This window comes from Glycine max, chromosome 13 (assembly GCF_000004515.6).
Source record: "Glycine max cultivar Williams 82 chromosome 13, Glycine_max_v4.0, whole genome shotgun sequence".
In the NCBI taxonomy this organism is placed as follows: domain Eukaryota; kingdom Viridiplantae; phylum Streptophyta; class Magnoliopsida; order Fabales; family Fabaceae; genus Glycine; species Glycine max.
Window position 1 is genome coordinate 20951038 of NC_038249.2, and position 15555 is coordinate 20966592.

Here is a 15555-nt window from a genome sequence, read left to right on the forward strand (position 1 = left end):
TATAAAATTATTATGATTAATTATTTATAAGCCTTTGTTGATGTTTTTTCAGCCTTAAAAATATTTACATGATTCCCTTCCCGTTTTAGAAGTAACCTAAGCTTAGACTCCCCTCTTAACACAAATAATTTTTTTACCCTATTAATAACAGAATACATAAAAACTATTTATGCTCAGAAAAAGCTATATAAAATCTATTTGTTCATAAAAACTATATATCGCAGGTGCTAGAAGCGAAACACAGCAAGCTATTCTCGCTATTAGTAATAGCGATATATGCTCCAAAAAAGCTGGCCTCCTGCAACCTGCTGCCGCCTCTGCAAGCTGCTCTCCACATCACCAGATTCGCCAATGAGAATGGCGGCATGCAGGAACAACCTACATTGTCAGTAGCTCCTGTGGCTTCTTTGTAAAAATGAATCCCTTTTATAAATAGTTCAAAATGAGACCCCGTTTAATAAATACTTTCTAACTGGAATTCTCAAATTTGCCCCTTTGAGTTCTTCATGAGAGACCATTGCGGTTTGGGGCTTATTAACTATTGGGCTAGCCTCGTTTGGTTACAAATGCACCCGCATTATTCAACAATTAAACACAAAAAACAAAAACCATTAACCAACATTTATAGTATTTTTTATCAATCGAAAAACATTTTTTTTCTTCTCTTTGTCCATCAAATTTTAATTGAACGAGTATTATCTTGCTATAAAATTCTATTCCACTGGGTCCAAGCATATTTAACTAGATACATATCAAGTTTAAAATTAAAAATCCTATTAAAATTCAACTTTATTATTAGTTCAGTAGACTTTAATTAGATTCACGAATCACAATGATGGTGATTGTACTATTTCAAGAAATATTTTGTGCAATCTTATATGGACCACCGGAAGACAAATAGTAGTTTGCCAACCATACGTATTCCCGTTTAAGGGTGACGGTCCCAGTCGGAAGCTTAGTTCAACTCTCAGAAATTTCCTCTAGTTTTTTTTTTCTTTCTACACTACACACCTGAGATACACGTTTTAGATGTATGTGAGATTAATTACGACTTAATTAAACTTTTTCAAGTGTCAAGTTTTTTCTTAATATTGGTATCGACCAACGTATCGACGATTGTTAACAACAGTGACATAAGACCTGTTTGGATATAAAGTATAAAGTGCTTATAAAAGCTTCTCTGTTGAAAATATATAAAAAAATTCAGTAAGAAAACTGTCAAGAACTTTTAACTTTGTATCCAAACATACTCATAATTAAACTTATCATGTAATCAAATTGTGCCTCAATTTTTCAATACATAAATAAACGAACATGAAAAATCATCATTTGGTTATTCCCCCAAGGCTCTTTTTATTTTTTTAATGGGAAACTTCCTTTTCTTCCCAAAGTTGGAAGAAATTCATAGTTGACATGGGAGCTATGGCATACGGTTCAGTACTTATACAACGTATTTTTATCCTATCTTGTATTCGATAATTTTGGTTCAGCACGTGGAAAATCATTTATTAATTCTATTCTTCAAACACAATTCAACTGCATTAATTATATAACGTTTACCACATATATACGTGATGAAGTGTAAAGGCTAGGTGTTAGACTGGACTTTATAAGTTGTATAAAATCTCCCTGAATGCATGTAACTTCAAATAGCATTTAGTGTAAGGAAAAGATTGTTATAAAACCATAATTTAATTGTGAACCAAGAGATTATCATTATAAAAAACAAAGTCAATGAACCACACATATATTCATACCAGTGCTAATATAATTGAGCAAGTGTGGACTTTTATTAGATGGTCAATATTTATGATTTTTCTAACCTAATATATTCATAATAATTTCTCTGTCAGAAATGTTTTCCGGCACAGGGAATTGTAAGAAACTGATTTGGATGTTCAAACACCTCGAGTATCATATGGATACATACACAATATTCTTATCAATTGTTTAACAAAAATTATCGGTTGACTTTTGATAAAGTATCACACGTTACACCAGTCATTAAATTAATATGAATAAAAGAAAACACAAAGTGCAATCTTTCAACATTTGACTATGATTTTAAACTGTCCAAGAGGACTAAATAATGTGGTGATCGGCGAAAAACATAAGGCAACTAAACAAGTGGATGAAAATCCAAGTTTCTAGCCTAAAGCGTGCAAATGAAAAAGGAAATTTATAGATCCAAGATTGCAACATAAAAGGCATACAAATCAAAGCAACATACATAAACTACAATATAGCAGACCACGACGTGGTTACATTAAAAAATTAGTAGCCTCTTCCAGCCTCATCAAGTTTCCTATATATATATGTAACTGAACAAGAACACTTTCATAACCAAATTCTCTTGATCTCAAAAATGACAAGTTATTATAAAATTTCAAAAGCTTTGATTGTGCTATGTTTAAGATGTATAGTGTTGATCACACAGGCACAATCACGAACATGGTCATTTCTCCAAGCACCAAAAGAAATAACCCTTAAGCTTATTCGTGACCCCGTGACCCTTTCACTAGCCTCAACTGATTATGGCCACATAGTTCATGACAACCCTTTTGCAATATTTGCTCCATCTTCCATTAGTGACATCTCACTCTTGATAAATTTCTCAAATTCTCTGGCCATCCCTATCACCATAGCTCCTAGAGGGCAAGCCCACTCGATTCATGGACAAGCCATGACAAATGATGGGGTTGTGGTGAACATGACTGAGTTGAATGGCTTTAGAAATGGTGATGGGATTATAGTAGTGTCTGATGACACAACAGCTACAACTATTGGTCCATATGCTGACGTGGGTGGTGAACAAATTTGGATTGATGTGTTGCATGCAACACTTGAGCGTGGACTTACACCCCTCTCTTGGACTGATTACTTGTACTTATCGGTTGGTGGAACTCTCTCCAATGCTGGGATAAGTGGCCAAACCTTCAGGTTTGGTCCCCAGATTTCCAATGTTCATGAATTGGATGTTGTTACAGGTATGTATTGATTATTCTCTTCCTTAATTAATAACTTTTCCAAATGAATTTTTTTAAATCTTTACATCATCTTCATTAATTATAATTGAATTAACACAAAGAACTTACACAAAAATGATCGAAAATCAGTGACGCGGAGAGGGAAAGAGTCAAAGAGAGGAGGCGTTCCTCTTATTCTCTTGCGCACACACACGCACGTATATAAAGATGAATAGGTTTATATGGCTGAATTGTAAATTTTATAATCTATATTACATTTAAAAATCATATAATAATCTAAAACTATTCGATATTTCGTTTGCAAAATTAATGCAATATATATTTAGATTCTTATAACTTCATTGACTTAATTTAATATATTTTTAAAATATATAAAAATAATAATTATTTAATTTGATTACTATTGTTTGATTTCATAATATTTTCTCTAAACAATTATGACTTTATGGTTAGAATGATAAAAATAATATCTTATATGAAGTTATTGAATAAAATAATATTGTCAAAGTATGAAACAATTCATCCTCTCTTAAAAAAAATTGGGGGAAGGATCAAACAATAGCTTCATATCACATATACGTCAACACTATGGAACAAATATGCAATAAATAGTTCTTCTATATGACTATCCAATTTTTAAAATTTCATGAATAAATCCATTATACTAAGACTCCTTGAACATATATCTAAGGTATATTATTAAAAAATTAAAAGTCAGATAAATGGGATTCATTAAATCAACTCAAAATTAATTCAATGAAACAAGTATATTAAGCTAACTTGATTGGTCACATCATATCTTTACAGAAGATTTTAAAGTTGTCTCTTTATGAAGTATGAATTGACCATGTCATTAAAAATTTGCGTAGGGTTGAGATTTATTTGCTAGGTTCAAAATCTTATATCAAGTATGAATTGACCATGTCATTAAAAAATTGCGTAGGGTTGAGATTTATTAGTTTTTCGGAATTTGCTAGGTTCAAAATCTTATGATGTCTAATGGAAGCTTATCTCTTTATTTACAAATTACAACATAGACATGTCCATCGTCAAAGTTAATTAAAAATATATGCGCGTGCTGTAATATATATTTTATCTATCCCTAACAGAAAAGAGCAAATGTCTATTTTTTCTAGCTACTATTATTATTATTATTGAAATCTAGCTTATCTTTTGCTTAGAATTTTAGCATGAAAAAAAATAGGGGTACTGGGAGAAGGTGGGGGTTGATCTGCGGTTTGGATTATAACTTATTCAACTGAAAAATGTCTTTTGGGTTTCTTCACTATATTATTGTAATTTAGTTTCCGTGTGCAACTTTGTTTATGGTTGATTCCTTAACAGTCTAATAAAATCGAACCTATAATATTAGACATGAAAAAATACAGTATAAAATTAAACTGAATGTAATTGTCACGTGACTTCATCATATATTTACCAAGATTCCATATCAATCAATGATTACATCAAAGGTATGTAGACTGCGACATGATATATACTAACACTGTTTATTATCCTATTCGACCGGCTCTGATTGTATACGCTAATAATTTCTGTCGACCAATCTTTAGGTCTTAAATAAGTCGTCAGCCAACAAATTGTCAGCACGCACTCTTGCTTCTCTTTCAAATATTTTTCCATTTTATTGAAAACTCTCCAAATTAACAATTTAAGATTATTATTTCCCTGCTTAATTTAGGGAAAAATCACTTTAAAAAGTAGAAGTCAACTCTCATTTAAGTCTAAGGAAACTAGGAAAGATCTAAACTCCTGAATTTTCGATTTTTGCCATTTGGTAGTGTGGCAAGTTTACTGAGTATTCATTTATTCAAATAATGTATTACATATTTAATGGCTGCGGTAAGACAATTGAGAAATGGTCTTCAACTGGTAATATAAATAATGATCTAAAAATTAATTAAATGTAATTAAAGTTTATGCGTATTTAGCTATATATAATCTTGATCTTGGTGTAAATACATATACGAATACGAAGTAATCAATATGAAACTAAAAGAATGATGATGATGACGTAAAAAAATAAACAGAAACATTTATTCTTGGACTCTTTAGTATATCTAAATGTTTATTGAAAAGAAGGGATTTTGTTTTTTATACATCCCTAATTATTATTTTTTGGAAAGCAGAAAACACATTTATTGAAGCAAGAAACGTGTTTCACTTATTAGAAATGGAGCACACGGTTTTCATTTTTGTCAAATTTGTATATGATTTTTCTGTTATTTATTTCTTTTGTAATATACATTTTTTCATTGGGTACACTTGATACACATGCTTACACTTTGGCTTCAATAGGGAAAGGAGACCTAGTGACATGTTCTGCGGAGAACAACTCGGAGTTATTTTACGCCGTTCTGGGAGGTTTAGGCCAATTTGGAATTATAACCAGGGCAAGAATAGCTCTTGGACCAGCACCAACGAGGGCAAGTATCATGCATCTTCTTTTATTTATTTTATAATATAATACTGATCATTTGAAAGAGTATAAGTAAAACAAAAAAATTGACAAATTCCATGCATATATATATATATGGTTAGTAAGTCACAATCACACTTAGTTGTTTGCTAGTATTTCACAATTACGTGCCAAAAACTAAGAAAAATATTTACAATAAATGATAAATCTTCATTATGACCCTTAATTAATAAAAAAAATCTTTTGCTTAACCGCTTGCAGGTGAAGTGGCTCCGTTTGCTTTACAACAACTTCTCTGCATTTTCTGGAGACCAAGAATACTTAATCTCAGTCAATGGAAGAAATGAGACTAATGCAGCTGATTATGTAGAAGGTTTTCTTTTGCTAAATCAGCCACCACAGGACCTTTCCTTTTATCCAGAACCTGATCATCCTCGCATAACTTCCCTTGTAACCCAATACGGCATCATCTACGTCATAGAACTTGTCAAATATTATGACAATAGTACTCAAGAACACGTTGATGAGGTACTTAACTAATTTAACTTTAATATTTAATTATAATACATTGACAATGTAAAAGTTGTCTACATTGTCATCTAATTATAATGTATGATATTGTTGATTTTTTAGAGTTTCTCTTGACAATTAAGGTATAAGTTTCTTTTATACTAACAATAATGCTCTTCTTATTTAGGAATTAACTTTTTATTATGATCAATTTTTATATGAAAGACTTGACTAAGTTATTATGTTGTTATTTCTTGAATAGGATGTGAATTTTTGGGTCGAGGAATTAAAGTTTGTTCCTACGTTTATGTTCGAAAAAGATGTGTCGTACGAAGAGTTCCTAAACAGGGTTCATGCTGACGAGCTTTTCCTAAGGTCACAAGGGCTTTGGGATATTCCTCATCCCTGGTTAAACCTCTTTGTTCCAGCATCTCGAATCTCGGATTTCGACGAAGGTGTGTTCAAGGGCATTATTCTCCAGCAAAATATCACTGCAGGACTTGTGATAATCTACCCCATGAACCGAACCAAGTAAGTTTTATGAGATTAATCAATAATTAAAGATATATATGTTAATTACAATTAATCGTGACAAAAAGTATATATATGTTTGATTAATTTGGTATGTCTGTGGAGTTAATACTAATTAATAGAATTAATGAAGATGCATTTAATTAATTCACAGGTGGGATGATAACATGTCAGCAGTTACACCTCATGATGATGTTTTCTACGTCGTGTCATTTCTTCATTCAACTGGGTTTGATAAGTTGGAGGAATTTCAGGCTCAAAACCAACAAATATTACAGTTCTGTGCGAATGCTGGTATTGGGATAAAGCAATATCTTCCCCAAAACAAAACACAGGAAGAATGGGAGAAGCAGTTTGGCCCCAAATGGAAAACTTTCAAAGAAAGAAAAGCTCAATTTGATCCCAACAGTATATTGTCACCTGGACAGGGGATTTTCAATTAAATGGAAGATAATCTATGATTCAGTTTCCCATCTTTAATTTTATAGTATACTATATCTTATTTGTTGTACAGGTGTTTAATAAAGCAGTTTACTAGCTAGTATGTATTTTGTGTCATGAATATTTGGATGTCTGTAATATGTATACGAGTTACGTAGCTCGTAATGACTAGCTCAAAACTTCATGGATGTGTAGCAAATAAAAATGTTCTATATAACACATGTCACTGTATATTTCTGCTTGGATATTAATTATAATCGGTTTGCTGAATTGGCATTGTAGCACATAATTTTTCTTGATTACCGAACGTGCAGATTAACTATTTTAAGATTGTTTTTAATTTAATTAACAAGTAATCTTGAATTTGAGTTTATGTATCTAACTATATTAAATATTTAGATAAGAAAAGTTTTGTTACTAATTATCCTGTCCAACTCAAGCAATATTATTTTTTGTGAAATCTATATATAAGGAAAAACATAATTACTCCTGCAAGTTTTAATTTTGGTGTGACCATTGCAAAAAATAAAATAAAATTAAGAAAATCAAAATAGCATTTATCACGGCTCCCTAAATAATTAACCAATGCAAGTTTGTGAAGGATTAGTGAATGACTCTAGTTTTCTCGATAGTCTCTTGCTAATTAGCGAAAACCGAGGGAATATTTTCCTTCCTAGCTCCTTATTATTTTGTAATTTTCTTGTAGTAATATAAGAAATCTATCAATTCTTCTCATAGTGGAGTCATCTCATCTTAAACCAAGTGTATTTCTTTCCAATCACATGGACATATAGAAGGTCCATATGAGCAGTAAATTGTAGGGAAATCAACGTGTTCCTTGATATCCCAAGCATAACTTATCCCCTTCTTTTCCGAACTCACCATTGCATTGAAGTCCCCTCCAATACACCAAAATTTACCTCTAGAGCCCCTTCATGGACATGAGTAATTAAGTCTTGCCAAAGCTTCCTTTTGTTGGACAAGTCACACAAAATATACATTAACAATATAGTACGTACGTACCTAGCTGACGAAGATAAAATAGTCTTCATCATATCAGACAATGCAAACTTTTGTTATCAGATCATTCTTTTTTAATATTTAATTATACTTTTATTTAAATTTTTTAATAGATAAAGTAATTCTAATTGGTGACTTAAAAAACATTTAATTTTATATTGCGTTTTCATCATGTCTCACCTAATAGGCCGGACAGATCTGATAAAGTTTAAACAAATCAATCCTAAATTAATACTTAATTTTTTTTAAGTTTAAATTAAAATAAGAAGGTTACTATAATTTTAAGTTTGAATTAAAATAAGATTACTATAAAAAAAGTGAAAGGGACAAAATTAAGTAAGAGACATCACGCCATATTTTAGAATCAGTCGAAGAAAAGGAAGGAGAGAAAGGAACTAATTATCATTAGCTGCTATATAATCATTCTATTTTTCTATCTATTGTCGACATTGTTGTAATTCAAGCGTATGAATGTTGGGAGCCTGTCCTTGATTTTCCACAACGACCAGACATGGATCCGGTAAAGCATATCTAGTTATCTACAATGGAGGCACCAAAAAAGTCAAAAAAAAAAAAAAAAGAGAAGGAAAGAAAGAATGGATGAGTGCAGCTGCTAACTTTTCTTGTCTCCAATTTTCCTGCAAGCTGGAATTAAGTGTTGCAACATAATTATGTTCTCCTTCTTCAATACCATGCCTCTGGTCCCAATATATGGAGGCGTCAAAGATAACAGTACTAATTATTTAATTAATCCACGTTTAGTTTTTTTTATTAGAATTAAGGCTTTACGAATTATTCAAATAAAATTATAATTTTAATTAGAGAACATCAAGATAACAGTACTAATTAAGTATTGCACACAAGATTTGTCTTATTTCAAATTTGAATAAAAAAAAACCTCATTTAATGGCCATGGGGAAAAAGCCAGTGAGAATGGATTAGACAGGATTTATTATCAAATCTTCCTAGTTAATTTAAACGATAAGAATGACAGCTAACTTAGGTTTTACTTTTAATTTAATTAAATGATATTTTGATTCGTAGAAGAACTCAGTGCTTAATACTTTTGTGACAACAAAGGCCCTCGTGGGTCTATCTGAATCAAAAAGTAAAAAATTATTCCTATGCGAGAACGACAAATTATAAGCCAACCTAATAGTTTTAGTTGACGTGACTGAAGGAAAAATGGATTTATGTGATATTCTTTCGGTTTCGTATATCCACCATAACAACTCACTATGAAAATCGTCTTTTGCTTTCTCAAACTAACTAGGAGCGAGTTTGTGACTCTAATAGTCATGAGTACTAATTTAACTGATTAATTTAAATAATCCCACTCACGAGTTGAGCAACTTAACTGATTTAAGGAACAAATTAAATATGCAAAACCAGGTTAACCAGTGTGTACGTGACTCACACCACACCCTACGAGAGGCAAATGTGACTCATAACCAGTGTGTACGGCTTCTTTTGGACACCAGCTCACTGAATCGATTTTTGCACACCCTTATTCCTCCCCTGAGTTGGAGTTAGTTTTTTTTTTTTTGGAACAGCCAAATATTATTAAGGATTAGAACCATAGAAAATGACACAAGAAGTGCCAATAAATATGCAATGGTATTACAAGGAAACGTATAAGAGAGTGGTTTCCCACTTGTCCCCTCACACGTTCATCATTCAATGTGTTGGCTATTGCTACTGCATCAACCAATTAATGCCTCTTCCTACCCAATTACATTACACAGGTATCGTTGGATTTTAGTGTAGTGACTTAGGTCATCGTAAAATATACAATATCTTGTATTCGTCTTATATTTATGTAACAAACACAGACATCTTAGTCAAGTATATCTAACTAATTGAATACAAAATTATAAAAGTGTATCTAACACACACGTCTATATTACCAACCCCCTTTGGAAGTGTTGATTCTTCTTCCGTAAGGTATGCGAATTGTTGTAACGTTTTTATTATTCCCTTGCGTCTGATTTTGATGATATGCCTTGTTTGGAGCTTCGTTTCACAACCTTATTCTTTCTAATTAATCAGCTTAATTTGATTCAACCATATCTGGATATAATTTCTGTATCTTTCCGGATTATAATCAGCTTAGCCCTCAGATGCGGTATGCTAGCTAATCGTGAGTTTTTTTGCAAGTAAAATTTATTTAAAAATATAAAATTACTTCAATAGTTCAACCCATAAATGACAATCAAGAGAAGAGTGGGAGAAATGTACCTAACTATAAAATCAACTACCTAAGACAGGCCTGGGTGCTAACGAATGAACTAAGGAGTCATACACCAATTTGAAACCGATAAAAAAATGTCTGTGACAATTCTCTATATTATTATTAAAATTTTCAAGATATTATAATTATTGTTGTTAATATTCATTCCACCCTTTTGTTGCAAAATGTTTAAGTTTTCTTTATTATATTTTATTTATATATTTTCTTGAGAATATATATACTCTAGATATCGCTTGGTGAGAGCCTAGCTAATCTCTCAAATTACAATCAAATACTAAAACAAGTTTTTTTTTTTTTTTTTTGTGTTGGTTAGTTATTTCTTTATATAATAAATTTTGTTCTCGCTGGAAATTAGATAAAAGAAATGTCAATATTGAATCTGAAACCTCAAATTAAAGCACCCATGATCACTTGTGTGCGTGCTTTGGAGTAGTGATATATGTTACGTCTTTAAAAAAAGTTAGAGACGTATTGTAGAATCTGTTTACAATTAACCTAAAATCAACGTCTAGCTAGGTTCATTAATTATGAACCCTATAAGGACTATGTTATTGTTTATTTGTTGCTTTAGTTGCATTTTATGTTATCTTATTCGTATCTATCTTACTATCTAGCAACCTTGATTGATTATGGCATACAACTTGGGCACAATTATATATACTTGTTATTGTATAAATTAATTAGAATCATTGATATATATGTTTGCTCCAGTGCGAAAGTAATTAATGCAAAACAAAATTATATAAAGAAAGACAGAATCGTTAAACACTTAATGAAGGACTGGAACTCATTAGAACATCTTCAATATGATCCGAATTTCTCCACACACTATAGCAAGTTGGGTGACAGACAATGTGAGAGACAACTGTGCTTCTTGAACCTACCAGTACGACTTTGTCAACCTATAACGTATCTAAGGTATATGTAGCATAATAGGTGCCAAAGTACTCATGCACCTTATTAATTTCTCTAGCAATGCAAAGTTTAACATACAAATTAAAGCCATCTTGGTCTTGGTCTCATTGTATTTACACCTGTCCCTAGGTAGCCATCTAAATGGGGTAGTCCCACCATAAAACATTTACTTTTTTTAATTAGGGGAAATATTTAAAACGCTGGCTGTAATTGTTTGTGGAAGATTTTTTGCCCTGGTGATAGAATCATTCTTGGATCAAACTGATGTTTTCTTTCTAAGAATTTTATCCATTTAGCACCAAAATGGTTTGTCCAATCTTCCTGTGTGCTGTGGTTGGGAAGATATTGCTTGACCTTGATGCCAGCATCTCTACAGAACTCCAAAATTTCACTGTTTTGAGCATCATATGCTTTCCAAGTATCAAACCCACTTGAGTGCAAAAATCCAACTGTGTAGAAAACCTCCTCGTCTGGTATAGATGCTGACATCCTATCGTCCCACCTGGAATAATTGAATTTCATATTATTAATGATTATTCTCTTTTTTGAATTTTAATTGAAAAAAGAAATAAAATTGATATTGAGTTGAATGGTCAGAAAATAAAAAGAATTGCATCACACTCTTCACTCCTGAATTACAACGACACAATTAGTGTGATTCATGCATTCAAGGCTTACTTGTTTCTATTCGTGGGGTAAACCAAGACTGGTCCAGAGGAGATGTTTCTTTTAAGAACTATATCTTTGAATACTCTTGAATTAAAATCCAAGATTTGAGATTTTGGTATAAACAAATTAAGCCATGGGTGAGGAACATCCCACAGTCCTTGTGACTGAAGCTTCAACTCTCCACTTCGGACCCTATTCAAGAACTCAACGTACGACACGTTTTTCTCATAATAAAACCCAGGGATATAGGCTAGTCCTTGGAGCAAAACTTGAATTTCCTAGAGACAAAGAAAAATAAAAATATTATTATGGGTTGTTAAGTCACATTTGCTTTTGACTTGTTGGGATAGTACTTTTTTTTCTTCTTTCCCTTAAACATATAAATGCGATCTAACTATATATAATAGATATGATATGACTAGACGAGGGTACCTTGTCCACATTTATCTCGGTTTGTTCGTCATAATATTTAGCCACTTCAAGACAGTAGAGGATGCTATGTTCAGTTATTAAAGAAGATATTCTGGGATGGTCAGATAGAGGGAAGAAAGAGGATCTCCAATTATTTATGGGGCCTTGGTTCATTAGCAGCATCCCTTCCAGAAAATCCAATGCGTTCTTTTGTTTCCTTCCATTGATTGAGATTAATCGTTCCTGATCTTTGGTAAAAGCAAAAAAGTCACTATAAAGTAGTCTGACCCACTTAACCTGCATACCAACAAAAATTCAACATTAATGATGTCTTATACTAGTAAACTTAGTAATAAATAGAATATAATAAAATGAAATATATGAGAGAGAGACATATTTATGTGTTAGTGTGTATGAATGCATGTGCACGAGCACACTCACAACTAGTCCCATCAAAATTGGAAGGATAAATAAAGATAAGAATACGGTAGTAATTAATATGTGAGTCTTCAAATCTCTTCATGCTTAATGTGTTAGCTAGAAGTCTCGAGTATGTAAGATTAATATTGTATGCATGGACTTAGTTGAAGGTCTTTTTCAAAAGGGTACATTTTGTAGATAAGATTTGAAGTCACTGAAAGAATTAACATCATAACGAGCTTTTCTAATTCTATTGGCTCAATAGCTTAAGATCTAAGAGTCATAATAATTTCAAGAGTGACTTCCGCTTCTTTTTTTTTTTCAAACCAAGATTAATATGCTTTCAACTTCAAAAATCCACATTCAGTAGTTCAAACTCTTACATACGTATAACTCGTCCTATTTTTATTTGTGTATGTACTTATCATGGATGACTAATACACCAACATAAAATGAAATGTACGATACGTGGGTGCCAACTGCCACTCGGTAGATTTTCAAAATGACAATTTACCGTAAAAAAATGACAACTCGATTTGACGTCACTATCTATGAATTGGTGGAGGAAAATGTACAAGACAAAATTCTAGTCAATTCTCTATAAACGTACCCTTTTGGGGGCTGGCTCAAGTGCTATTCTCGCCCTTGCTATAACTCCAAATTGCCCTAAGCCTCCAAGAACCGCGTGGAATAACTCCAAGTTCTTCTGTGAAGAGCAAGTTACGAACTCTCCTTTTCCTGAAACCAAGTAGATATGACAAAAAACTATTTATTAAATCATATAATTAGATGCATGCATGCGAATTATAAGAGTAATTAACATTTTTTCATGTTTGTATTTCTGTCTTTTCTCATATGAATGAATTAATTGACCAAATATAAACGACTTGACCAACATAAAGTTAATCAAGGATATAAAACTATGACCGTGGACCTAGCTAGTTCTAACTTCTAAACCCTTGGAAACGTTTGCATCGCTCACCCATATTGTAGACAAAGACTATTCCTGTTTTAGATTCAACAACCACACTAACTGGGAATATATAAAACGTGTTCAAGAAATTATATCAAATGTATTTAGCAGAACGTTAATGACAGACCATGTCATGTCATAAGAGACAAAACGGAAACAGCCATTTTTTTGTCTTAAGTGGTGGATATCTCAAGAAAAATTTCACCTTTCTCTCTCTTTTTTTTTTTCAAGTTTCCACACGATCGAACACGTTCTCAACGAAAATGAGGCAATAGAAACGCGCAAAACATAAACACAATGTCAGGTACTGTTTCAATTTTTCTAATTTTAGTTAGTAAGATGAAAACATTAGTTGCCAAGACGCACTAAAAAATCATTAACATCAGTGTGGCGAATCAATTAATTTGTAATTTTCAGAAAACTCACCACAAATTTTTTTGTGATGCTACAAATATTAATGATGATAAAATAAGTGATGCCAATATAACTTTTTTTTGTAGTAGTGGTACCTTGGAGAATCTAGGGAGTAAACATTAATAGGACAGGAAGACTCATATAAATAAATTTGACATCATACTTTAATAAAAAAATCTCAAGATTTATGATCTTATCCTACAAAATGTCAATTTTAATTAGAAATCCTTATGTATGAGAAATGGAAAAGACATTAACCAACTTCATACCAGTGATGACATCCATTTCATGAACGTTGCTGATTTGAGGTCCATAACGGAAGCTCTGGCCACTGATTCCAGCATTGGAAAGTGTCCCTCCCACGGTCAAGTACAAATAATCAGTCCAAGAAACTGGTGCAAGTCCATGTTTAAGTGTGGTATGTAGCACATCAATCCAGAGTTGTTCCCCTCCAACATCCGCATAGTGACCCATCAAAGGGTCCTTAGAGACACTAATCGCAACCCCATTTCTTTGTTTTCTGAGGTTGGCCATGTCAACCACAACCCCATCACGAGCCATGGCTTGTCCATGAGTGGAGTGGCCTTGGCCCCTCGCAGCTATGCCAAAAGGGGCAAAGCTATTGTAGGAGGATTTTATCAAGGTGGCTATGTCGTCTATAGAAGATGGACGAAACACAGCTAATGGGAATTCATGCACGATGTGGCCATAGTCCCTTGAAGCCATTTGAATGATTTCAGGATCATCATGGAGTTTGTGGGATATGTTATTAATGTCAAGCTCTGTTAGAATCGGAGCTTTCCATTGCTCGGTTTTTCCCACGGTGTATATCAAACGGGTTATGGTTACTAGTAGTAGTATGAAGTAGGTTGGAAAAGGGTAGTGTAGAGCCATTTTGGAGAGAGAGATGAGCTGGATTATAAGACTAAGCTAGTTGTGTTGAAGAAGAGAATAAGAGGAAAAGTTTGGAGTTGTGGTGTGTTGGTGGGTGAAGGGAGAAGGGCTATAAATAGAATGAAAAAGCTAGCTTCCATGAGAAAGAGAGGGTTGGAAATACAAAAATGATTTTACACACTTTTTGGGGCTGTATACATATCAAAGATATAAGTAAGAAAAAGAGAAAAAAATGTACATGTAAGAGGTGATGTGATAAGAAAGAAAAATAAAATATAAAAATACATTTAAGGTGAGTGTAAAAAAAGCTAAAAAAATAATATTGGGTTACAAGTTATATATATATATATATATATATATATATATATATATATATTTATTTATTTTTTTAAAAAAAAGAGTTATGCATCATGTTACATCTTTAATTAAGAAGAGAAGGGAAAGTTACATGTTATATTCGGCAAACAAATGTCAAATTCAAAGATACGACGGAAATGGAATCGGATAATAGAGTATGATGTTTCATGTGAATTGTGAGGAAACTATAAAAAGGAAATTGATTAATTAATATTTGCGTACGTGTTTCTTGTGATTGTGCATGAATCATCATGATGACGAAGATTCCCAGCAATTGAACATTAATTTGAACCCACAGATTTCTACCATTTATGTGGGCCTTTGC

At 32.3% G+C, this 15555-nt stretch overlaps 2 protein-coding genes across 3 annotated transcripts; one reads left to right on the top strand and one right to left on the bottom strand.

Moving 5' to 3' along the window:
* The first annotated feature begins 2330 nt into the window (after nucleotides 1-2330).
* On the top strand, nucleotides 2331-7190 carry LOC100816815 (cytokinin dehydrogenase 3). Its single transcript, XM_006595272.3, has 5 exons — nucleotides 2331-2987; nucleotides 5304-5431; nucleotides 5686-5952; nucleotides 6197-6465; nucleotides 6620-7190. Exons 1-5 carry the CDS (start codon nucleotides 2366-2368, stop codon nucleotides 6906-6908), a joined length of 1575 nt encoding a protein of 524 aa, XP_006595335.1. The 5' UTR covers nucleotides 2331-2365; the 3' UTR covers nucleotides 6909-7190.
* Nucleotides 7191-10950: 3760 nt separating this feature from the next.
* LOC100782645 (cytokinin dehydrogenase 3) lies at nucleotides 10951-14985 on the bottom strand. Of its 2 annotated transcripts, XM_003542283.5 has the most exons (5): nucleotides 14249-14982; nucleotides 13203-13330; nucleotides 12194-12469; nucleotides 11771-12039; nucleotides 10951-11594 (listed from the first exon to the last, which is right to left on the bottom strand). In XM_003542283.5, the coding sequence occupies exons 1-5, from the start codon at nucleotides 14871-14873 to the stop codon at nucleotides 11285-11287; spliced, it is 1608 nt and encodes a 535-aa protein (XP_003542331.1). In that variant the 5' UTR covers nucleotides 14874-14982; the 3' UTR covers nucleotides 10951-11284. The 2 variants fall into 2 exon arrangements, with proteins under 2 accessions (XP_003542331.1, XP_014620896.1); XM_014765410.3 differs by lacking the exon at nucleotides 11771-12039 and having other exon boundaries at nucleotides 14249-14985.
* Nucleotides 14986-15555: the final 570 nt, after the last annotated feature.